The sequence below is a fragment of the Rhincodon typus genome, chromosome 17, assembly GCF_021869965.1.
Source record: "Rhincodon typus isolate 14 chromosome 17, sRhiTyp1.1, whole genome shotgun sequence".
NCBI classification, from domain to species: domain Eukaryota; kingdom Metazoa; phylum Chordata; class Chondrichthyes; order Orectolobiformes; family Rhincodontidae; genus Rhincodon; species Rhincodon typus.
The window spans coordinates 1422161-1448124 of NC_063348.1; the positions used below are offsets into that span (position 1 = coordinate 1422161).

At 43.4% G+C, this 25964-nt stretch overlaps 1 protein-coding gene across 1 annotated transcript; it reads right to left on the reverse strand.

Moving 5' to 3' along the window:
• Positions 1-391: 391 nt before the first annotated feature.
• On the reverse strand, positions 392-25964 carry LOC109920456 (transmembrane protein 178B). Its single transcript, XM_020520489.2, has 4 exons — positions 25604-25964; positions 14635-14748; positions 2137-2274; positions 392-750 (listed from the first exon to the last, which is right to left on the reverse strand). The coding sequence occupies exons 1-4, from the start codon at positions 25962-25964 to the stop codon at positions 506-508; spliced, it is 858 nt and encodes a 285-aa protein (XP_020376078.1). The 3' UTR covers positions 392-505.

The window sequence follows — 25964 nt, forward strand, 5'->3', positions numbered from 1 at the left end:
AAACAGGTGCCTTTAACCTTCCCACATTTGCTGACCTCAGCACTTTCCTTCGAATCTGCTGCTGGTTACATTCTGGGACGGGAGGAGACACCATGTACTAAATGTACAAGCGAGTCTTCTGTTTTTTTTAACTCTACAAGTTGGCTGGGACGCTGAAATGATAGGTAGTATCAAAGTTGTATATAATAAACTTGGGGGAGAAAAGACCTCGATGCATTGACAGAAAGAAAACTGTTTTTGCAAGATTTTTAGGATTTTTTTTTCGTAAATCGACTTCAATGTACGAACACAGCATTATCACAAGTCATTCTATTAAATACATTCAACAAAACTGCTTTGTGTAGACTTGATGTTTAAGTGTTTAAGCAATTCTCAGCACCCTGCCCAGGGTCGTAATGCAGCTCCTGGTGACTCTGCCATTTCATCGTTTGGCTGACTTGCTCCCTCAGACCTCTGAACATCTCGTTGAACCCACGAATGTTAAACAGTATGGCAGCGACGTCTGTCACATTGTCCCATTCTCTGCCCGTGGTTTGTGTACGACTGTGTGAGGGTTGCTGAGGGAGGGGGCCAGAGTACAGAGGAAGCCTGCTAACAGTGTGAGTCCTAGTCCTCCCCATGCACAGAACATGGACCAGCCGTAGCCGTGGCTGATATCCTCGGGCAGTCCGTACATGTGCCGAGGAAAACGGGAAAGTTCAAAATTAATTCCGGCTACACAAGTACAGAGGGAGATAATGCAGCAGGTTCCTGATGGGAAAGGAAGAACAGAATTGATATTTCTCATCTAGATTCTAGCCCTCAGTGACATCTTTCATAAAGATCTCAGATTCCACACAATCACTAAATGTACTTCTGACCTGGAATTGTTTTATTGCTTGTCTGACTTAACTGTTCTTACAAAGCATTCAAGAAGACTGAAGTCACTGCCTTAGATCTTCGCAATCAAGATTGCTCTTAAGGTACTGGCGATGTGCCGTCCCTGCAAACAGTTTGCACTTTCAGTGTGGTACATGATCCCAGGATAAAGCTGTGGCCAAATCTCCGCGGGATCATTGAGACCAACTACTTCCAAGAGAATAATACTGTCTCAGCTCATCTGCTGCTGGGTCCCTCAGATGCAGCTTACCTCCAGAATTGATAGATCAAAAGGAAAGACTACACTGGAAAGGCATGTTCAAGAGTACAAGAATTCCAAAGTGCAATACAGCCAACTTGTGACAACAAGGTGTAGAGCTGGATGAACACAGCAGGCCAAGCAGCACCAGAGGAGCAGGAAGGCCGACGTTTCGGGCCTAGACCCTTCTTCAGAAAAAGCCAACTTGCGTTTGCATTATCAATTGCCTCCACTGTAGGAGCTCACTCGGCATGCTGTCAGACAGTCGGTAAAAACACTGCTAGGGACTTGACAGGCAGTAGGGAGGGAGGGAGGAGTGGTCAATGTACCGCCAGGGAGAGCATGGATAGTCAGTGTACGAACTGGGGGGAGCGAGCAGCCAATATACGGACTGGGGGTCAAAAGAGCATCAGAGAAAGGGCAGGCAGTCTGCGTGGCAGTGAGAGGGCGATCACTGAAAGAACTGGGGAAGAGCGAGAGGTAGTCAGTGTACGGATTGGGGAGGAGCAGGTGGGTGGTCAATGTATGGACTGGAGGGTGCAAGCAGTCAGTGTATGGACTGGGGGGCAGAGAGAGAGGGCAATCAGTGTATGGACTGGCGGGTGGTGAGGGAGGGCAGTGTACGGACTGGGGGCAGAGAGAAAGGGCAATCAGTGTACGGACTTGGGGGCAGAGAGAGAGGGCAATCAGTGTACGGACTGGGGGGCGGAGAGAGAGGGCAATCAGTGTACGGACTGGGAAGGAGTGAGAGGACAGTCAGTGGATGGACAGGGATGGAGTGAGAGAGGGCAGTTGGTGGCTGTGAGAGGATGTGAGGGATCACTGTACGAACTGGCGAAGATTGAGAGGGCAATCAGTGTATGGACTGGGGAAGAGAGAGAGAGACTCTCAGCCGTCAGTGTGTTTATATCGTCCTTAGATGGAAAGACTGGGTAAAGCCATCAGCACCGTTTCTTTATGAATTGACAGAAGGGGCTGTGGAGGTGCTGAATTCAGACAACGGGCACTGACTGTCTTACCTCCCATGAGAAAGAGCAGGCCAGCCACATACTGCATCAGATCATGATCCTTACAGCAGCCTAGAATCCCAATGATCCAGCCAAACAGAATGATAGAAACTGCCATTCCAATAAACCCTGCTGTCATCCGTCGCAGATCTGGGACCAGGAGAAAGCAGAGCTTGAATCAGAGAGAGAAGCAAATCAAGAAACTAACTCCAAAATAATTTGAACAGAATAAACAGCGAAATCAATTTAGACACCGAGTACAGCTCCCTTTACCGCGTCCCACGAAACACACCCAGGGCAGGGACAGCACATGGTTAGATAGAGAGTGAAGCTCTCTCTACTCCGTCCCCAAAAAACATTCCCAAGGCATGGACAGCATAGGGTTAGATAGAGAGCAATAGCAATGACTATCTTGATTGCTGTGGTTGGTTCGCTCGCCGAGCTGGTTCGTTAGCTCGCAGACATTTCATTACCCTGCTGGGTAATGTCATCAGTGCAGCCTCTGATGAAGCGCTGTTGCGTTCTCCCGCCTGTTATTTAAACTCTGGGGTCTGTTGGAATTGGTTACCTTATTTCTGGTTTTTCTTCGCAGTGGTGTATATATAGAGTCTAATTCTACATGTTTATTGACGGCCTTCTTGGTGGAGAACCCAGCCTCCAGAAATTCCCACGCTTGTCTCTATATGGCCTGTCCTAGGATCCTAATGTTGTCCCAATCGAACTGGTGGTTCCCCTTATCCATGTGAATGGAGACGAGTGAGTATTGGTCTGTCCTTTTGTTGCTAGTTGGTGTTCATGTATTCTTGTGGCCAGTTTCCTTCCTGTCTGTCAACGTAATGTTTTTCGCAGTCTTTGCGTCGGACCTTCTATATCACGTTCGTTCGGTCCATTGTGGGTAAGTGGTCTTTGATTTGAGTTAGCAGTTGGTGTAGTGTTGACATAGGTTTATATGCCACTCTGAAGCCCAATAATCATAGGAGTCTTGTGGTCAGTTCGGATATGTTCTTGATGTATGGTAACGTGATGAGTGTGTCAGGACATACTGTATCTTCCTGTTGTTTGTGTGATAGGCATCGTCGGACCCAGCTGTTTGGGTATCTGTTGTTTTTAAATACTTGGTGGAGGTATTCTTCTTCGTTTTGGCATAGTTCCAGGTTGCTGCAGTGTGTTGTTGCTCCTTTAAATAATGTTTTTACGCAACCCCATTTGTGGGTGTTGGAGTGGTTGCTGTTGAAATTCAAGACTTGATCCGTGTGTGTGGCCTTTCTGTGTGCCTTTGTCAGACATTCCCCATTGGTCCAGCGTTCTACCATGACGTCCAGAAATGGAAGCTGTTCGCTCTTTTCTTTCCAGGTGAATTTGATGCCGGTGAGGGTGTTGTTTATAAGTTGGTGTGTCAGAAAGACTGCGACAAATATTACATTGGCAGACAGGAAAGAAACTGGCCACAAGAATACATGAACACCAACGAGCAACAAAAAGACATGACCAGTACTTAGAGATAGTAGGAACTGCCGATGCTGGAGTCTGAGATAACAAGGTGTAGCGCTGGATGAACACAGCAGGCCAGGCAGCATCAGAGGAGCAGGAAAGCTGACGTTTCGGGTTTGGACCCTTCTTCAGAAATGGGGGAGGGGAAGGGGAAGGGGAAGGGGACTCAAATAAATAGAGAAAGGAGGAGGCAATGATGGAAGGTGGATAAAGGAGCAGATAGGTGGAGAGAATACAGACAGGTCATGGAGGTGGGGATGGAGCCAATAAAAGTGAGTGTAGGTAGGGAGTTAGGATGGGGGTTGGTTAGTTGAGGGAAGATGGACAGGTCAAGGAGGGGGGGAATGAGGCTAGTAGGTAGGAGGTGGGGGTGGGGGTTGGTCAGTGAGGTGGGAGGAGCGGATAAGTGGGAGAAAAGACGGACAGGTCAAGGAGGCGGGGACTAGCTGGACTGGTCTTGGGATGAAGTCGGGGGTGGGGAGATTTTGAAGCTTGTGAAGTCCACATAGAGACCATTGGGCTGCAGGGTTCCCAAGCGAAATATGAGGTGCTGTTCCTCCAGTTTCTGGGTGGCATCGTTGTGACACTGGAGGAGGCCCAGGATGGACATGTTGTCCAGGGAGTGGGAGGGGAAGTTGAAGTGGTTCGCGACTGGGAGATGCAGTTGTTTGTCACGAACCGAGTGTAGGTGTTCCACAAAGCTGTCTCCAAGCCTCCGCTTGGTTTCCCCAATGAAGAGGAGGCCACAACGGGAACAGTGGATACAATATACCACATTAGCAGATGTGCAGGTTTAATGTGAAAGGTTTTCTTAGGCCCTGGGATGGGGGTGAGGGGGGAGGTGTAGAGGCAGGTGTAGCACTTCCTGTGGTTGCATGGAAAAGTGCCAGGGGTGGTGGGGCTAGTGGGGAGTGTGGAGCGGATGAGAGAATCATGGAGAGAGGGGTCCCTCCGGAAGGCAGATAAGGATTGGGAGCGAAAAATGTCCTTGGTAGTGGGGTCAGATTGCAGGTGGCGGAGGATGATGCGTTGAATCTGGATGTTAATGGTGAATGGAGGTTAATATGTGAGGACAAGGGTAATTCTGTCTTTGTTGTTATTGTGGGGAGGGGGTGTAAGTTGCAGGAAATGCAAGAGATGTGGTTGAGGGTGCTTTGGACCACTGTGGAGGGGAAATTGCAGTCCTTGAAAAATGAGGACATCTGGGAACCCTGCAGCCCAATGGTCTCAATGTGGACTTCACAAGCTTCAAAATCTCCCCAACCCCAACTTTATCCCAAGACCAGCCCAGCTAGTCCCCGTCTCCTTGATCTATCCATCCTTTCTCCCACCTATCTGCTCCTCCCACCCCACTGACCAACCCCCACCCCCACCTCCTACCTACTAGCCTCATCCCCGCCTCCTTGACTTGTCCGTCTTCCCTCAATTGACCAACACCCATCCCAACTCCCTACCTACACTCAGCTTTACTAGATCCATCTCCGCCTCCTTGACCTGTCTGTCTTCTCTGCACCTATCTGCTCCTTCCATCATCGCCTCCCTCTCTTGCTATTTATTTCAGAGTCCCCTTCCCCTCCCCCATTTCTGAAGATGGGTCCAGACCCGAAACATCAGCTTTCCTGCTCCTCTGATGCTGCCTGGCCTGCTGCGTTCATCCAGCTCTACACCTTGTTATCTATGACCAGTACTTACTCGTCTCCATTCACATGGATAAGGAGAGCCACCAGTTCGATTGGGACAACATTAGGATCCTAGGACAGGCCAAACAGAGACAAGCATGGGAATTTCTAGAGGCTTGGTTCTCCACCAAGAAGGCCATCAATAAACATGTAGAATTAGACCCTATACATACACCACTGCGAAGAAAAACCAGAAATAAGGTAACCAATTCCAACAGACCCCAGAGTTTAAATACCAGGTGGGAAAACACAACAGCGCTTCATCAGAGGCTGCACTGACAATGTTACCCAGCAGGGTAATGAAATGTCTGTGAACTAACGAACCAGCTTGGCGAGCGAACCAACCACAGCATCCACAACCCGAGCTACAAATCTGATCAAGAACCTTAGACTACCTGGATTACTTAATAAGAGGACTTGATTACATGAATTTGGCATCACATGTTAACAAAATATACAATGTGTCTTTTTATTCTTTGACATTTTTGATTATGGTCTGAAATGAGAAAAAATCTACTTTAAAACCAAGGATTCTTTTGGGATTGCTGCAATTTTTAAAAGCAAGAAACCTGACATTCATTGGAAGCGCTGTTTACACAGCTGCAGGTTCGAGCTGTAGTTGAAGTTTAGTTTGCAGTTGAGGTGGAGCTAAGGGCTGTGTACAAATAGAGATTTAGCCAGCAACAAGTAGCTCATTGGTCTGTGAACTAGTGACCAGTTATTGATGACAAAAGCCTTGGGGCTGTCATCAACACAGTAAGAAACCATCAGTTCTCTGCTTGCACAGGAGCTCTGTTCTCTGTAGAGAAAGAAACACTTTCAATCTGAAGAAATCTGTTTTTTTTTCCTTCAGCAGTAAGCTATGACTTCTATTGAAAGAGTCACCTTTTTAATTGTGAACCAGTTACTCTGCTCTTCCTGCAAACAAGTGAAAACACCCAGGGAAAGGAAGACCAAGACAGTGTCAGATTAGCACAGAGCTAAGAAGATAAAGATAACTGAGGTACTATCACAGTACTTGGATTTAGAGCAAGCACAAGAAAGGCCAGGTATAGTCAGGGTAGGGAAAGATTGGATTCACACAATATTCAATTATGATTAAAGGAGCTTGAGCATGAGGAGAGAATGACAAATAAAGGTTGAATTCGAATGAGAACGAAAAGACACAAAGATAGCAGAAAAAGACAATGAATAGTGTAAATGAGAACACTAGAGTTACAGTTGTTAAGGGAAACAGGAGAAAAAGAATCAGAATATCAGCTTAAAATGATACAATTGAAACAAAGAACAAAGAAAATTACAGCACAGGAACAGGCCCTTCAGCCATCCAAGCCTGCGCCAATCCAGATCCCCTATCTAAACCTGTCACCTATTTTCCAAGGATCTGTATCCCACTGCTCCCTGCCCATTCATGTATCTGTCTAGATACATCTTAACTGATGCTATCGTGCCCGCCTCTACCACCTCCGCTGGCAACACGTTCCAGGCACCCACCACCCTCTGCGTAAAGAACTTTCCATGCATATCTCCTTTAAACTTTTCCCCTCTCACCTTGAGCACTATCTGCTACTCCACCAATCTTAGTGTCATCTGCAAACTTACTAATCAGACCATCTATACCTTCCTCCAGATCATTTATATATATCACAAACAACAGTGGTCCCAACACGGATCCCTGTGGAACACCACTGGTCACAGTTCTTCACTTTGAGAAACTCCCTTCTACTACAACTCTCTGTCTCCTGTTGCCCAGCCAGTTCCTCAGCCAGTTCTCTATCCATCTAGCTAGTACACCCCGGACCCCATGCAACTTCACTTTCTCCATCAGCCTACCATGAGGAACCTTATCAAACGCCTTACTGAAGTCCATGTGTATGACATCTACAGCCCTTCCCTCATCTATCAACTTTGTCACTTCCTCAAAGAATTCTATCAAGTTGGTAAGACATGACCTTCCCTGCACAAAACTATGCTGCCTATCACTAATCAACCCATTTTCTTCCAAATGTAAATAGATCCTATCCCTCAGTATCTTCTCCAGCAGCTTCCCCACCACTGACGTCAGGCTCACCAGTCTATAATTACCTGGATTATCCTTGCTACCCTTCTTAAACAAGGGAACAACATTAGCAATTCTCCAGTCCTCCGGGACCTCACCCGTGCTCAAGGATGCTGCAAAGATATCTGTTAAGGCCCCAGCTATTTCCTCTTTCACTTCCCTCAGTAACTTGGCATAGATCCCATCCGGACCTGGGGACTTGTCCACCCTAATGCCTTTTAGAATACCCAACACTTCCTCCCTCCTTATGCTGACTTGACTTAAAGTAATTAAACATCTATCCCTAACCTCAACATCCATTATGTCCCTCTCCTCAGTGAATACTGACGCAAAGTACTCAATAAGAATCTCACTCATTTTCTCTGACTCCTCGCATAACTTCCCTCCTTTGTCCTTGAGTAGGCTAACCCTTTCTCTAGTTACCCTCTTGCTCAGTTGCTGCTGCAGCCATTGTTAGGGAGAATCTGAGTCATAATTTGAAGTCCAGTCATGAAGTGCTTATGTTTACACAGGACCTACTAAATTTTGAGGAAAAGGCTGTGGAGGGATTCTTACGTCATTTGAGAAAAAAGCTAGGCAAATGAATTGAGCAAAAGAGAACTGGATATTGCAGAGTAAGTTGACAGGAGATTTCTGCTTTGCTGTCAGTGGACATTGCTTTGAAGAAAACTGTACTAGCTGAGGTGTTGGGCAAAGATTCTAAATTTAAGGAAATAGCTGGGGCAAAACTACACTGAATTCAAAAGAGTTAAAAGAATTTTGACAGATGGATATGAGCATTAGGAACTGAAACCATGTATAAAGTTCTTAGAGAGATTCTTTGCCTGGAGGAATTTAAATATTACCTTGAGGACCAACGGTTTGCAATCGCTAGGCAGGTAACAATAATGGTTGATGATTATGAGTTAATCCATAAAATGAAACCTTTTTTCCTCAGAAATTTGAGAGGGATTGAAAATGCGAGGGTGAAAATAAGGCAAGTGGTCAAGCTAAGGAATGAATAGCTGGGAATGCTTCAGGGTGTCCTCTCAAATTGGAAGGGGTGGAGGTGAAACTTGGAAGCCAAGGTTCCACAGTAGCAAGGTGTGACACATTTGCTCAGAATGCTGGAAGTTGAAAGAAAAATCCTTGGGACTTATTGGAGTTTGTAAGAATGAGTCCGAAAAGGAAACGCAAAAGGAATAAGCCCCCACCCCCCACCTCATACATAGATCAGATTGTCTGTTTAACTGTAACTAAGAAACCAGAGGTAGACACTGTCATGAGTGCAGAAGTACATGGGGTAGGTGAGAGATATGAAGGATTTTTGTCAAAAAGAAAAATAGTTCCTTTCTCTTCAAGGGAAGAATCTAAGTCCATAACTGTACTACAGGATACTGGGCTATTCAAACACTCTGAATGCTTTCCATTCAGAGGATTCGATGAAAGCCAATGTGTTGGTAAATTAGATAGGTAGAGAGTATATCCCAGTTTCATTACACAGAGTCCAACTGGAGTGAGATTTATCATCTGGATTGGCAGTTGTTGGGATAGTTAAAAAAATGACTCGTGGATGGAATTGATTTGGTAGGATTGAAACCTATATCTTCACCTTTAATTACGGAATGTCAAGTTTAGGTTAAAGAAACAGAAAGTTGCAGGAATGGGTTCCAAAACTTTTTTCGGTAATGTATAGTGACTAGAGCATCATGCAAACAAAATCCATCACCAGAGGTCATAGCAATACCACAAACAGCTGAAACATTATCCAAGAATGAGGATAGTTCAAAAGAGGTGTGAGACACGTCTTCATTAATTGAGACTCAGGAAGCAGATCCAAAGTTAATTAAGAGAGTGCAGGCAGCTCACATTGACATTGAGGCTGAAGGAGTTTCAGAATGTTGTTACATCATGAACATGATTCTGATGAAGAAGTAGAGACAACCAAGATTTCATAAAAGTGTAGTGCGGATTTGTAAAACATGTCAGTTGATAGGAAAACCTCAGAAGTCTTCAGGTAAGGTGGCATCAGGAAAGGAAGTAGATACAAAAACTGTAGTAGTAATACAAAGAGAACATGTTTCCTTGGAATGTACTAAGATGGACAGAATAGTCATGAAAATGATTTGTCAAGGGAGAATCAGACTGGGAAGTTCTGAATATTTTATCTTAAAATAGAAGGTTTTCCTTATGGTTCAAATCAAGCTGGTAAACCAATAAAAATACAGAGAGACACTGGAATAAGTCAGTCTCTGATGCTGGCTATTATGGCACGTGTCTTCCTGAGGGGTTGATGAGAAATAAAATACTAATTGGAGCTATACACCAATCCCATTATAGAGTTGGATTAAAGAGTGACTTAGAAACTCATGAAATGAGCAGGGGCAGCAGAGTGGCTCAGTGGTTAGCATTGCAGCCTCATAGTGCCAGGGACCTGGGTTTGATTCCACCCTCAGGTGACTGTCTGTGTGGAGTTCACACATCCTCCCCATGTCTGCAGGGGTTTCTTCCGGCTGCTCCGGTTTCCTCCCACAGTCCAAACCTGTGCAGATTAGGTGGGACTGGCCATGCTAAATTGCCCACAGTGTTCAGGAATGTGTCGGTTAGGTGGATTAGCCAAAGGAATGGCAGGGTTATGGGGTAGAGTGGGCATGGTGAGTCTGGGTGGGATGCTCTTCAGAGGGTCAGTGTGGACTCACTGCACCAAATGGCCTGCTTCCATACTGTAGGGATTATGTGAATCTTTCAAATTCCTATAGACAGAAATAATTTTCCCTTAGGAAATTATCTGGCTGGTTCAAAAATGTTGGCTTCACCAAGGGTCACAGAACAACCAGTGGAGGTAACAGAAACTGAAATGTTACAGAAGGAATATCCTGGATTGTTTCCTGACTGTGATGTGACTAGACCTGAGGCCCATTGAACTACACAGGAAGAAAAAAAGAGTCTATGAAAAAGGGAGATGATTTGTAAAGTCAGTTATTGGATACAAACTTTGAAAATTTTTAATTAAAAAGAGTGAAGGTGGAGAAAATGAGGCTGACATATTTAGTCCATATCCATGAACAGAAATGCAACAAACAGATTTGAAATTGAATGAGTTATATGAAACAGCTTACTCAGAAACTGAATCAAAAAGGATACCTGTGTGTTATTACTTGAAAAACAAATTCTTAATGAAGAAATGGAGACCACCTCAAACACCAACCGGTGAGGAAAGGGCTATGGTTCATCAGCTGGTAGTCCTATCTGAGTACCGGAGCAACATTTGATGAATGACTCTCAAAATTCGAATGGCACATCACTTAGGAATTAGGAAAACACAGTCTAAAATATGAAAGCACTTTTATTGGCCATGATTACACAAAAATGCCAGAAATGCCATAACATGTCAGGTAATGAGGAAACCGCAACAATCAATTAAATCTGCACTTTTAATTCCAATACCAGCTTTCAAAGAACCATTTAGCAAAGTCTTAACAGATTGTGTATGACCTCCACCTAAAACCAGGAATGGGAAACAGTGTCATTCACCAATTATGGATGTTTCAACAAGCTTTTCTGTAGCAATGCCTTTAGAAAAAATGACTACAAAAGTTCAATGTTTTATATATATATCCAAAAAGATAAAATTTGAGCCTTGATCTGTAAGTATTTTAGACAGCTAAGGAAATAATGTCTTGTTTACAAATTAAACAATTCACACTTTTTGTGTTTCATCCATAATCAAAGTTTGGAGACTATGGCATCAAAGTTTGAAGACTATGATTCAGTCTTATTGCTAAGAGTGTCCTAATGATAAGGATAAGGGAATTCCTTTGTTACTATTTGCTATTAGGGATGCTCTGAATGACTCCACAGCATTCAGTTCTTTTGAACTAATATATGGATGTGACGTAAGAGGACTATTTATTTAAAGTTAATAAATCAAATCTCAGAAACAAAATTTCCAACCTTCGTCTCACGTTTCAGAGAGAAAATGATTAATATATGTAAGTTGGCTCAAAGACATCTGAAAGAAGCTGAACAAACAATGAAAATTAGAGGACACAGAAAGGCCAAAGTTTGAAATGTTGCTGCAGGAGGCAAGGGATTAGTGTTGTTACTGCCTCTGGGGAACCATTAAAAGCAATATTCACTGAGCCTCATCAAATGAAGAAGAGATTCAATGATGTGAATGATGTAGTGAGTACCCCAGACAGAAGAAGAGTCAGTGAGTATGTCATATTAACATGATGAAAAGATTATATAAGGATGATGGCTGGGAGAAAGGTATAGTGAAGGAAGTAGGGAGAGAAATAGAAACATAAGTGTAATACGAGATTAGTCCAAAATGGAGAATTCAGAAATTAACTTTCCAACAAACAAATTGGAATACACTGAGGTACTTAAAGGATTAAAAATTCTTATCTTCCAAAAAATTATCAAGGTGACCTATGAAGACTATTACAGAATTATTTGTGAGAATAGGCCTGGAAAAGTGGTTTTGGCTGTTCACAATTTTGATGTAGAGATACATTTCCTATAAAGCAACACCTATACTGACTCAATCTAGAGAGATTAGCTCAGGTGAGGAAAGAGATTAAGTTTATGATGAACAATGACATTATTGAACTGAGCCAAAGTAACTAGATACCATCAATTGTGGTAGTGCCAAAACAGGATGGATCACAAAGATTCTGCATGATTATCGTCAATGTGGTAACAAGAGTGGACTCATATCCTACACCATGACTGGAGGATGTGTCGAACAAATTGGACACGCCTGGTTTGTCACAAAAATTGACTTGCTAAATGGATATTGGTAACAGAGAAAGCTACAGAAATCTTGGCTTATGATACACCAGATAGAGTTAATCAGTACAAAGTCATGCTGTTTGGAATGTAAAATGCATCAGCAATATTTCAATGGGTAAGCAATAATCAAAGGACTCAGCAATTGTAAAATAAAACAAAGAATTGCGATGCTGGAAATCTGAAATGCAACAGAAATTGTTGGAGAAACTCAGCAGGTCTGGCAGCATCTGTGGAGAGAAAGCAGAGTTAACTTTTCGGATCCAGTGACCCTTCTTCAGACTTAGCAATCGTTTTGTTTACATTGACTATTTGGTTGTTTTTAGTCAAACCTGGCGAGAATGTTGACACCATTTGACTGAACTGTTTGATCGACTTTGGAAAGCCAATTTGCTGTGAATTCAGCGAAGAGTGAACTTGCCAATTCCAAGATAGTGTATCTGGGCCATACAATGGGATAAGGCCAAGTAGCACTTAGATAAACAAAATTAGAGGCTATTTTGGACATCCCATGCCTAAATCGAGATTTTACACCATGTAGGCACCCTGTGGGTTCTTTCATGTTTATTCTGCATTTCAGCACTGTCATTGTATTGTTAACAAACTTTGTAAAAGGCAAAACATTTGAACATACATAACAGTGTCAAACTGCCTTGGAAAAATTAGAAGCTGTACTAAAGACAGCCCAATGCTAAATTATACAAAGCCATTTAATTAGCTTTTGATGCCAGTGATGTCAGTGTGTGGGGTCTGTTTTACTGCAATATGACGAGATGAGGATTGAATGATTTGTCAGTTATTTTTCTACAGAAGCTGACCGCAAATCAACTAAAGTATTCAAATGTTGAGAAAGAGACATTGAGTCTTGTGATGGCTCAACATCATTTTGAAACATACATTACCAATAATATGGACAAAACTGTTATTTATACGGAGCATAATCCTTTGAATTACTTAGAAAGATGTTGGGACAAGAACTTACGATTAATTCGATGGAGCTTAATTCTTCAACTGTATAATTTGAAAATCGTTCATGTGTCTGGAAAAGAAAATGTCATTGCGGAGGCTTTATTGAGAGTGCATATGTGAGAGACATTGTGTAGTGTATCAATGATTGCTATGTGATTTAGTGTATAATTAATATTGACATGTAACCAGGGTTAGTAATAGGTAGAATTAGCAATAAGATAACTTTTGATGAATAACAAAAATGCCTATTTAAAATTTATTTTCATTTTTTCTTTGGAGGGGTGTGCGACTAAATTGTAGGATTTACAAATTATATATATTAATATTATTTATTTTAAGTTTGGGTTTCCTATTTTTTAAAGATGACACATTATGGATTTTCTGTGCATCTGAAATTAACAATTAATTTCCAAATATTTCTGTAGCATGGCGATTTCTTTCAAACCTGGCCCTCAGAGTAAATGGGTTTTGTGTACCATAAACGGGGACATTTGTTTAGTTTAGTTTGTTTTACAATGTAGCAGGGTAAATAATGGGGCCTCAAGGTTGGTTATAGATCTCTGGAGCTTGTTTTTCTGAACCATAAGGGAAACACGAATAGCTTAGAGAAGGTGACTTCTGGTAATCAGTTTTTACTTTGAGTAATCTTATGAAGTAAAACCTGTGCTCCTGAGAAAGGAAGGATATATAGTAAATTAAATTACCTTAGATTGGGGGATTAGTGTTAATCCCAGACCAGGAGTGTTGGGATAAAACCCTGAAGTGGTTACTTAAAACTAAGTACATTTAATCTCAGGTGTATAATAGCTCCAGGAAGAAGCTATCTGCAGTTCCAGTCTAAATGGCGATGTTGTGTGTGACTTTTAGAAACCAGGACTTTGGTGTGAGAGCTGTATGAGTGCTTTTTTTGGGCACTGTATAAAAGCTGGTTTGTTTATTTTCAATTTTAAAAGCAGTGTTTTGGGCTATATATTGGGTAATACTTTTACTGCGTGTTTAAAAATTTTTGAATTTGTGTGAAAAGTGGATGGCTTGTTTTTTCCAATCTTAGCTTTTCTTGTTAATAAAAATTTATTTTCTTGTTAGAGCAAAATCTGCAGCATTTTGACTTTATGTTTCAGCAAGAGACCATTATGTTAAAACTGTACAAATCCAAATATAAAGAATCATACCAGGTTCCTGTGGGTTCTGATTTGTCCAATAATAGCATCAGCTGAGAGCATCACAGTCTATTATTATCATTATCTGCTTTATTATTCTGAAACACATCTAGAGTACTCTGAACCTCAGCCTGCAGTACGGTCTATTACTGTGAACCTCAGCCTGCAGTACTCCCTATTGCTCTGAACCTCAGCCTGCAGTACTCTATTACTGTGAACCTCAGCCTGCAGTACTCTCTATTGTTCTGAGCCTCAGCCTGCAGTACTCTCTATTGCTCTGAAACTCAGCCTGAAGTGCTCTCTATTACCCTGAACCTCAGCTTGCAGTACTCTCTATTACTCTGAACGGTGGTCCTGATCCTCTTTTCCTTGTACTTACGTAAAGCATGCCATTCGTCCTGCCGAATGGTCATGGTTAAATTGACCGGAAGGTTTCGTGGGACTGTTGAGGAGGAGTAGTGATACTTCACAGGGATACATCGTTGTACAACACCTGTAACACAAACATACAATTTCAGAGCCACTGCTGGTCTACACTGTGCAACTAACATAACACGCCCACTCACTGCAAGTATTACTGGCATTTTAACCATCTGTTCGTAGGCCATTGACTCTGTCTGCCCAGAAAGCTATATAATCGATTCTACCATCAAATAGCCACAGTGCGGACACATCAATTCAGTATCTCTTCAGGAAAGGCATTGTTACTTTCTTGCAATACCCAGACAACTGTCGCATATAAGACAGAGTGACATCTTAGAGCAGCAGCCAGCTTTCGTTTCTGCTTTCCAATATAGTAAAACCATGGTCTATTGCAGCATTCTAGTCTGGCATTTTGCATGTATAGTTCTGCTTTCAGTAAACTCTTTTCTGCTTCCATCCTCTTGTCCCTGGGCATTTTCCAGTCACGCCTTACCCCAGGTCTCCACCAGTTGTCGGAGGCCTTTCCTCCCTGCTGGGTCTAGCTTCATTCAGGCTTCAGTGTTGACAGGCCCAGGGTGAGCTGGTGTTGATGTTTTTACATTCAACACCACAACGTGAGCCCCTTCAGACTGCAATCATCACACTTTCAATTCTCCAGACTTAAACCACAGCCACTAACAACACATTCTATCAGGAAGCTCGCTGCACAGACAGCGAAAATGAGTAACAAATCCACTCATTCCTAATTGTTAGACCGCCATTCAGTCTGCCATACTCTCTATTACTCTGAACCTCAGTCTGCAGTACTGTATATTACACTGAACCTCAGCCTACAGTACTGTATATTACACCGAACGTCAAAAAACTCTCAATGCTCCTTGTTCCGGCAATGCCTGGGGCTCACTGTTCCAATAATTATGTAACCCGATGGTATTGCAACTCCCCTTGCTTCAGGGGTCTGGGTGTTGGGTGATTACATGAGAAGCAGCTGGGACTGAATCAAGGCCAAGGTGCAGCATGGATTAGATACAGCTATCAAACTCCCTGCACCCTTGCTCTCCCAGCAGCTTCCGTGAACATAAAAGCCCTCTCAGTTCTTCTCCAATCAAGCTTCCATCACTAGACACTCCACAGAATACGTATAGGGTGAAGGTCAGGCCGCACTGAGTAAACAAACACTCCATAAGCAAGTAAAAAATAAACAGAGAAAATCCACCTATAGACTAAACACATTCATCAGGCCCAGGACAGGGACAGCGCTGAGTTAGAAACAGAGTACTACTCTCTCTACTCTTTTAAGCTGAAAGTAAAAACTAACTCTGCTCTTTAAACTGAAATTAAAGCTTCCTCTAATCTTTTAAACTGAAAAAAAACTCCTTCAATTCTTTTAAACTGATAGCAAAGCTTCCACTACACTATCCACATCAAACATTAACGGAACAGGGACAAGATGGGGTTAGATACAGAGTAAAGCCTCCTCTACTTTTAAACCCAAAGTAAAGCACTGTCAACTCTTAAACTGAAAGCAAATCTCCTGCTACACTGTTGCCATCAAACACTCTTAGGACAGTTACAGCACAAGGCTAGATACAGAGTTAAGCTCCCTCAAGTTTTTAAAATTGAAAATGAAAATTCCTCTACACTTTTGAACTGAAAATAAAGCTACCTTGATACTGTCTGAATCAAAGTCTCCCAGGATAGAGACAAGACAGGGTTAATTCCTGTGCAAAGTTGGGTGGGAAGGTGAACTATGATGAGGATGCAGAGATCCTTCAGCATGATCGGGACAGGTTGGGTGAGTGCGCAAATCAATGGCAGATTCAGTATAATTTGGATAAATTTGAGCTCATTCAGTTTGGAAGCAAAAACAAGAAGGCAGATTATTACCTGAATGGCTGTAAATTTGGAGAGGAGAGTGGGCAGTGGGACCTGAGTGTCCTTGTACACCAGTCGCTGAAGGTGAGCATGCAAGTGCAGCAGACGGTAAAGAAGGCAAATGGTATGTTGGCCTTCATTGTGAGAGGTTTTGAGTACAGGAGCAGGGATGTGTTGTTGCAGTTATACAGGGCCTTGGTGAGACCACACTTGGAATATTGTGTGCAGTTTTGGTCTCCTTTTCTGAGGAAGGAAGCTCTTGCTCTCAAGGGAGTACGGTGAAGTTTCACCAGGCTGAATCTGGGGATGGCCGGACTGACATAGGAGGAGAGATTATCTAGGTTAAAATTGTTTTCGCTGGAGTTCAGGCGAATAAGGGGCGATCTCATAGAAACTTACAAAATTCTAACAGGACTGGACAGGGTAGATGCAGGGGGCATGTTCCCGAAGGTGGGTGTGCCCAGAAGCAGGGGTCACGGTATGAGGATTCGGGGTAGACGATTTAGGACGGAGTTGAGGAGACATTTCTTCACCCAGACAGTGGTGAGCCTGTGGAATTCATTACCACAGAAAGTAGTTGATGCCAAAACATTGAATGTATTTAAGAGACGACTAAGTATAGCACTTGGGTCAAATGGGATCAAAGGTTATAGGGAGAAAGCAGGATTAGTCTATTTAGTTGGACGATCAGCCATGATCGTGATGAATGGCGGAGCAGGCTCAAAGAGCCGAATGGCCTCCTCTTGCTCCTACCTTCCATGTTTCTATGTTTCAAACTTCACTCTACTCTTTAAACTGAAAAGAAAGTTCCTTTTTCACTCTCCCAATCAAAGATTCCCAGGGCAGGTAGGTGGCACAGTGGTTAGCACTGCTGCCTCACAGCTCCAGGGACCCAGGTTCAATTCTAGTCTTGGGTGACTGTCTGTGTGGAGTTTCACATTCTCCCTATGTCTGTGTGGGTTTCCTCAGGGTATTCTGGTTTCCTCCCACAGTCCAATGATGTGCAAATTAGGTGGATTAGCCAAGGGAATCGCATTCACTTAATGGTAATATCCTGGGGAGTGCTGCTGAACAAGGAGACCTTGGTTCACAGTTCCTTGAAAGTGGAGTCGCACGTAGATAAGATAGTGAAGAAGGCATTTGGTACACTTGCCTTTTGGTCAGTGTACTGAGTATAGGAGTTGGGAGTCATGTTGCAACTGTACAGGTCATTGGTTAAGCCACTTTTGGAATACTGTGAGAATTCCGGTCTCCCTGCAATAGGAAGAACGTTGTGAAACTTGAACGTGTTCAGAAAAGATTAACAAGGAATTTGGCAGAGTTGGAAGGTTTGAGATAGAGGGAGAGGCTGAATCAGCTGGGGCAGTTTTTCCTGGAGCATTGTACGCTGAGCACTGACCTTATTGAGGTTTATAAAATCATGAGGGACATGGATAGGGTAAATAAACAAGGTCTTTTCCCCAGGGTGGGGGAGTCAAAAACTAGAGGGCATTGGTTTAAGGTGAGAGGGGAAAGATTTTAAAGGGACCTAAGGAGAAACATTTTCACGCAGAGGATGGTGCATGTATGGAATCAGCTGCCAGAGGAAGTGGTGGAGGCTGGTACGATTACAACATTTAAAAGGCATCTGGATGGGTATATGAATAGGAAGGGTTTAGAGGGATATGGGCCAAATGCTAGCAAATGGGACTAGATTTATCCAGGATATCTGGTCAGCACGGATGAGTTGGAATAAAGGGTCTGTTTCTGTGCTGTACATCTCTATCTCTAGGTAGGGTGAGGAGGGGTGTGGTTCTGGGAGGGATGCTCTTCAGAGGGTTGCTGTAGACCCAATGGGCCAAATGGCCTCTATCTGGACAGTAGGGATTTGATGATTCTCCATATAGCATGCGGTTAGATACAGAGCAAAGTTTACTCTACATGGTCCTATTGAACACTCACAAAGCAGGTACAGCATGGGTTTAAATACATAGTTAAGCTCCGCTACACTGTCCACCATCAAATACTCCTAGACAGGTACAGTATTTAGTTAGATACAGAGTAAAGCTCCTCCACTATTTTAAACTGATTATAAAGCACCCTGTACAATGTTAAACTGAACATAAAGCTCCCTCTGCTGTTTGAAACTGCAAGTAAAGCCCCCATTACACAGCCACTATCGAAGACTCACAGAACAGGACAAGCACAGCATTAGATACAGAGTAGAGCTTCCTCTACTCTTTTAAATTGATTGTAAAGCCATCTTTACTCTTTTAAACAAAAAGTAAAGTTGATATTTCTTACCTCAATTTCTCTGTCCCCTCACCTATTCAAAACTATCTCCCTCTGAGCACCCTGTGCTCTCAGTTCCAATCCTGACTTTGTAATTAAGCCTGTCGACAAGGGTGGTGCTGCTGTTGTCTGGCGGACTGACCTCTATGTTGCAGAGGCTGAGCGCCAGCTCTCAGACATCTCCTCCTTATCTCCCCTTGGACCATGACCCCATCATGGAACACTAGACCATTGTGTCCACAATGGTCAATAACCTCATTTCATCTGGTGACCTCCCCTCCACTGCTTCAAGCTCATAGTCCCCCAGCCTGGCACAGCTCGCTTCTACCTTCTTCCCAAAATTCAGAAACAGGTCTGCCTGGATAGCTCCATTTTGTTTGCCTGCTCCTGCCCCATGGAACACATCTCTTCCTACCTCAACTCAAATTTTTTTCTCTCCTAAGCAATTAGAACAGTAACAGGGGGCATGAGAAAGGACTTGAGAACAGGATTAAGGAAAATCACAAGATATTTTATAAATACCTTAAAGAGAAGAGGTTAACCAGGGAAACAGTAAGGCCCATTAAGGACCAAGGGGAAAACTGGTGTGTGACATCACAGGATATTGGAAAGGTGTTAAATAAATACTTCTCTTCGGTCTTCACTCTGGAAGGGAGCCTCACATTAATGGTAGGGAAACTATTGGAGAAAATTCTGAAGGAACAAATTAATATCCACTTGAAAAGGCACGGGATAATTAGGGATGGCATGGCTTTGTCAGAAGGAAGTCCTGCCTAACAAATTTGTTAGAATTATTTTGAAAATGTGATCGAGTCTGTGGATAAGCTAAGTTCAGTTGATGTAATTCATATGGATTTTCGCAAAGCTTTAGACACAATTCCACATGGGAGACTGTTTGAAAAAGTTAAAGCACATGGAATTGAGGGAAACTTGGCAAAATGGATCAGAAACTGGCTTAGTAATAGAACACAAAGGGTGGTGGTAGAAGCTATGGTTGATTTTGCTCACTGAGCTGGTTATTAGTTTGCAGACATTTCATTACCCTGCTAGGTAACATCATCAGTGCAGCCTCCGATGAAGCGTTGTTGTATTTTCCCACTAGTTATTTAAACTCTGGGGTCTGTTGGACTTGATTACCTCATTTCCAGATTTCCTTCATGGTGGTGTATATACAGGGTCTAATTCTATGTGTTTATTGATGGCCTTCTTGGTGGAGAACCAAGCCTCTAGAAATTCCCATGCTTATCTCTGTTTGGCTTGTCCTAGGATCCTGACGTTGTCCCAATCGAACTGGTGACTCTCCTTGTCTGCATGTATGGAGACGAGTGAGTATTGGTTGTGTCTTTTTGTTGTTAGTTGCATGCATGGACTGCGACAAACATTACATTGCCAGACAGGAAGAAAACTGGCTACAAGAATACATGAACACCAACTAAAAAGACATGACTAATACTCACTCGTCTTTACGTACAGACAAGGAGAACCACCAGTTCAATTGGGACAACGTCAGGATCCTAGGACAAGCTAACCACTGAGCCACCGTGGACAGCAGGGTGGATCAGTGGTTAGCACTGCTGCCTCACAACGCCAGGGACCTGGGTTCAATTCCACCCTTGGGTGACTGTCTGTGTGGAGTTTGCATGTTTTCCCCGTGTCTGCGTGAGTTTCCTCTGGGTACTCCGGTTTCCTCCCACAGTCCAAAGATGTGTGGGTTAGGTGGATAGGCCATGCTAAATTGCCTGTAGTATTCAGGGATGTGTAGCTTAGGTGGGTTATAGGGGGATGGGTGTGGGTAGGATGCTCCAAGGGTCAGTGTGGACTTGTTGGGCCAAAGGGCCTGTTTCCACACTATAAAGATTCTATGATTTAAACAGAGATAAGCATCGGAATTCCTAGAGGCCTGGTTCTCCACCAAGAAGGCCATCAATAAATACGTAGAATTAAACTCTATATATACACCACTGCGAAGAAAAACCAGAAATTAGGTAATCAACTCCAATGGACCCCAGAATTTAAATAGCAGGTGGAAAAATACAACAGCACTTCATTGGAGGCTGCACTGATGATGTTACCCAGCAGGTTAATGAAATGTCTGCGAACTAATGAACCAGCTCGGCGAGCAAACCAACCACAGCATCCACAACCCGAGCTACAAATCTACTCAAGAATATTAGGTAGTGGTAGAAGGCTGTTTGAGTGACTGGAGGCTGGTGTACCAGAAGGATCAGCACTGGGACCCTTCTTGTTTCATATACAATAAGTGATATAGATGAAAATGTTGGGGTAATGTTAAGCAAATTTGCAGACGATACCAACATTGGTAGAGTGGTTAATAGTGAAGAAGATGTTACAGGAAGATATAGATGGATTGGTCAGATGGGCAGACCAGTGGCAGATGGTATTTAACCCTGGTAAGTACAAGGTGATGCACTTTGGAACCAGAAACAAGATGAGGGAGTATTTAATGAATGGCAGGGCACTGGATAGCTTAGAGGAACAGAGGGATCTTGGAGTAATTATTCACAGATCCCTGAAGTTGGCAGAGCACATGAATAGGATAGTTAAGGTGGCATATGGGACACTTGATTTCATCAGTCGTAGAATAGAGTATAAGAGCTAGAAGGTAATGTTGGAGTTATACTGAACGTTGTTCATGCTGTAACTGGAATACTGTGTGCAGTCTGGTCACCTCACTACAGGAAGTATGTGACAGCATTAGATAGGATAGAGGAGGTTCACCAGGATGTTGCTTAGGATGGAGAAATTGAGCTACAAGGAGACTAGATAGGCTTGGATTGTTTTCTTTGGAGCAGAGAAGACTGAGGGGGGAACAGTCTTGAGGTCTATAAGATCATGAGAGGTATGGACAGGGTGAATAGAGAGCAGCTGTTCTCTTTAGTTGAGGGGTCAATCATGAGATGGCATAGTTTTAGGTGTAAGGGGCAGGAGATTCAGAGGTGCTTTGGGAAAACACATTTTCACTCAGCAGGTGGTGGGAATCTGGAATGCACTCCCTGGGAAGGTAGTGGAGGCTGCAAACTTTACAACCTTTAAAAGATATTTGGATGAGTACTTCAAATATCATAATATTCAAGGATATGGGACAAGTGGAGAAAATTGGGATTAGCACACTTTTAGTGGCAGTAAAGTCGGTGCAGACTCAATGAGCTGAAAGGCCTTTTCTGCGCGCGTACAAATCTATGAACCTTGTCCCTCCTCACATGCATCCACCATTACATCAGTTTCCTTTTCATGGACACCAGCCACCTCCTCTTCAGCAAGGATATGCAATACCTTTACATGTCAATCCCCCACAGGATGGTTTCTGAGCTTTCTGCTTCTTCCTGGAAAAAAGGCATGAACTGTCCCCATCTGCCACCACCCTCCTCTGCCTGGCTGAGCTTGTCATCTCTTTGAAGAATCTCTTGTTTAATTCCTCCCACTTTCTTCAGATCAAAGATGTGGCCAAGGGAAACTGCTTGGGCACCAATGATGCCTATCTCTTTGTGGGGTACATGGAATGTTCCTCTTTCTCTGGCACATCAATGACATCATTGGTGCTACCTCCCCCTCTTGTTCAGAATTGGGAACATTTGGCAATTTCACTTTCAATTTCCACCCCACTCTCACCTTCGCCTGATCCACTTCTGACTCCTCACTACTATTCCTTTACACCTCTTTTTCCATTTCTGGGGATAGGCTGGCCACCGATACCCACTACAAACCAACTGACTTCCACAGTTACTGCAACTATACATCCTAACACCCTGCTTCTTATAAAGATTTATTCTGTTCTCCCAGTTTTCCTGCTTCCGTTACATCTGATCTGATGATGCCATCTTCTGCAGGGGAGCGGGGGGATCCTCAGAAATGTTCACCTTCTTCCTCAACTGAGGATTCCCACTCCTGCGGTTGACAAGGCCCTCAGCTGTTTCCTATTAATTTTGCACTTCATCCCTCACCCCGTCCCTTCACTAGGGTGCCCTGGTCCTCATTTTCCATCCCCCCAGCCTCTGCATCCAAAGCCATCATTTCCGCCACCTCCAGCTGGATGCCACAGAGACCACATGTGGTCTCCCCAGTGCCCTATATAAGTGGAGCATAACCTCCATTTGTATTCAATTCCCCTTACAATAAACCATCACGTTCCATTTGCTTTCCTGATTACTTGCTGTACCAGCCCCAGATCTTATTCTTACATATTTTATAATCATTCTGCTCTTTTAATCCTCAATTCTATATCTGTTAAAATTACTAACAATGTTTACTTAAATCTACTTGCAGATCTGAAGATACTACAATCGTCCAGGCCTGATTCACCTTTTCTGCAGCCGTAACATTGTATTCCGCACTAAGTTCTAATATCCCTATGTACTTTGTATGGTATGATCTGCCTGTACTGCACACAAAACAAACTTTTAACTGTACCTAGCTACATGTGACAATAATAAATCAAATCAAACCATGCAGTAGGATGCCCAGATCTCTCTACATCTCTGAGCTCACCATTTAGATAACATGCTTCTATTTTATTCTTCCTGCCTAAATGGACAATTTCATGTTTTCCGACATTGTACTCCATTTGACAAATCTTTGCCCACTCACTGAACCAATCTATATCCCTTTGCAGGTTCCTTATGTCCTTTTCAAACTTACTTTTCTACCTATCTTTGTGTCACGCTAATTTATCGACCATGCCTTTGATCCCTTCATCCAAAATCGTTTGTTTAAATTGTAAAGAGGTCAGGCGCCAGCACTGATCCTTGTGGCACATCATTTGTGACATCCTGCCAGCCTGAAAAGACCCATTCATTCCTACTCTCTGCTTCCTGTTAGCAATTCCATCATCAATCCATGCCATTATGCTACTCCCGAGCTTTCAATTTCCACAATAACGTTTGGTGTAGCACCATAAAATATGCCTTCTAGAAATCTAAATACAATATATCTGCTGGTTTCCCTTTATCCACAGCTCAAGTCTCTTCTTCAAAGAACTCCAAAAAGTTAGTTCAATATGATCTCCCTTTGACAAAACCATGTTGGCTTTGTCTAATTATCTTGAACTTATCTCTGTTATACATCTTTAATAGTAACTTGTAAAATTTTCACTATGGCAGATGTTGAGCTGATTGTCCTCTAGTTTCCTGCTTTCTGCCTCCCTCCCTTTGTGGAAAAGGAGGATTAAATTTATTATTTTACAATCTAAAGGAACATTTCTTGAATCTAATTAGCTTTTGAACACTAAATCCATGGAATCAACAATCTCACTAGTTACTTGTTTTAAGACTGTAGGATAAAGTCCATCAGGGCTTGGGGGTGTGTCTACTCATAGTTCAACAACTTACTCAGAGCTACTTCCCTGGAGATTGGAATTTTCTTGAGTTCCTCCCTCCTTTTCAATTCCTGATTTACAGCTATTTCCAGGATGCTACGTGTAGCATTTCTAATGAAGACCAACACAAAATTCATTGAACACCTGCCTCTGCATATACGCTTCACCCCTATGTTAGTATGACAATAGTTGTATGATCTTAACCTGTATATGACACATACATAGACACAAGCAGGAAGGCATGGGTGCACATGCACAAACGTAGAACAACACTTCTCCATAGGAAGCCATGTACATGCATAGAGCTGGATCAAATGGATTATGACTGGTATGGCTAGCAGTGGTGTATTTTCTGTGGAATTTATTGAGAAAATAATTAGTATTTAAAGTGGAAATCAAGTTATCTGATTGTGCAACCCTCCCAACTCAGAGCCTTTGTGAGAAACCTTCCATTAAAAGTAAGATTTACAATTCACTATTACAATTCTTCAATGAGTAGAAAGCAGGACAAATTCCAATGCAGACTGATTAGAAAGCTCTTCTAACTTCAGCCTGCATGTGACTCAAATGATTTTCTGGTAAACAAGGCTTGACTGGAAGGAGAGAAGGCACTATTTACTGCATGACTGCCACCTACCCCTGTCTCTGGTCCCCACACCTAACCACAGTCGAAGACCCTTTGATTGATTGATTGATTGATATTTGCTGAATGTTTTGAAGTCTAGCAGCCTGTGGGTGTCTCATCTCCCTCATTCCCCGCATATTAATCTATAATTTACTGCGTCCACGATGCCTGCTTTCTCCATTAATCTGATTGTTAACAGCCTCACAGTTATTTTTAAATTTCACGGCATACTCTAACACCGATTAGAGCACAGATTTGTACATCACAATCCCAGGAGCTACGGTTCTCTCGTTCAGAAGATTCTCTAACATCTTATATAACAATGTTCAGCACCTTGGACAGCGCCGTCCCTGGATCCATAATCCTGCCTTTCAGCAAATGCCTACACCCAGAACAGCAGCCTGCCAAATACAACTGACAAACACAGACAAATTCACCCCACCGAACCCAGTTCCCCGTGAATACACACCCCACTTAACTTGGAGCTCCAGCTGACAACACTCCAACAGCAGACCCCAAAGTTCATTGTCTCCAAACAACCTGATGTCAAGCTCACATTTACAGGATCAGAACCCTAACCCAACCTCTGAACCACAGAACCCTAAGTGTTCCTAACCTAACTGTTTGTACCAAACAGCATTTCAACCCCAGACACTTGCCCACCACCCCAAAAAGACATTCCTCTCTCTTGGAGCTCCAAGTCTCTCAATTTCTGAGCTGTCTGTCAATCCTATCCCGTCTCTCTGGGAGACTCTCACCCAGTCTCACACCCCCCCAACTCCACCCTCAGGGAGACCCCCGGCCAGCCCCGGTGGCTCTCACCTTTGAAGATGAGCTCCTCGGTGTCCTGGTCGAAGCCCTGGCGATGACACTTTCTCCAGAGGCCCAGGATGGTGGAGTTGAACTGGCGGCTGCAGTGAGAGTCGAGCGGGGCTGAAGCGAGGAAGTAGCTGCGGGCCCTGGCCAGCAGCTGCCGGGGAGCCTGGCGGAGGGGTAGGTTCTGGCTTGGGATATAGATGAAGCCGGGATCATTCCTCTTGTTCGCGTAGTTCTTGCAGCGGTCCCGGTGCCGCCGGGCATCGGTCTCGTACCAGTAATCGGTGCAGATAGCCATGGCAAGCAGGCCGAGAGCACAGAGAGCCAGCAACAGGCCGGTACCGGTCAGCACCTTCATCGCCGCCAT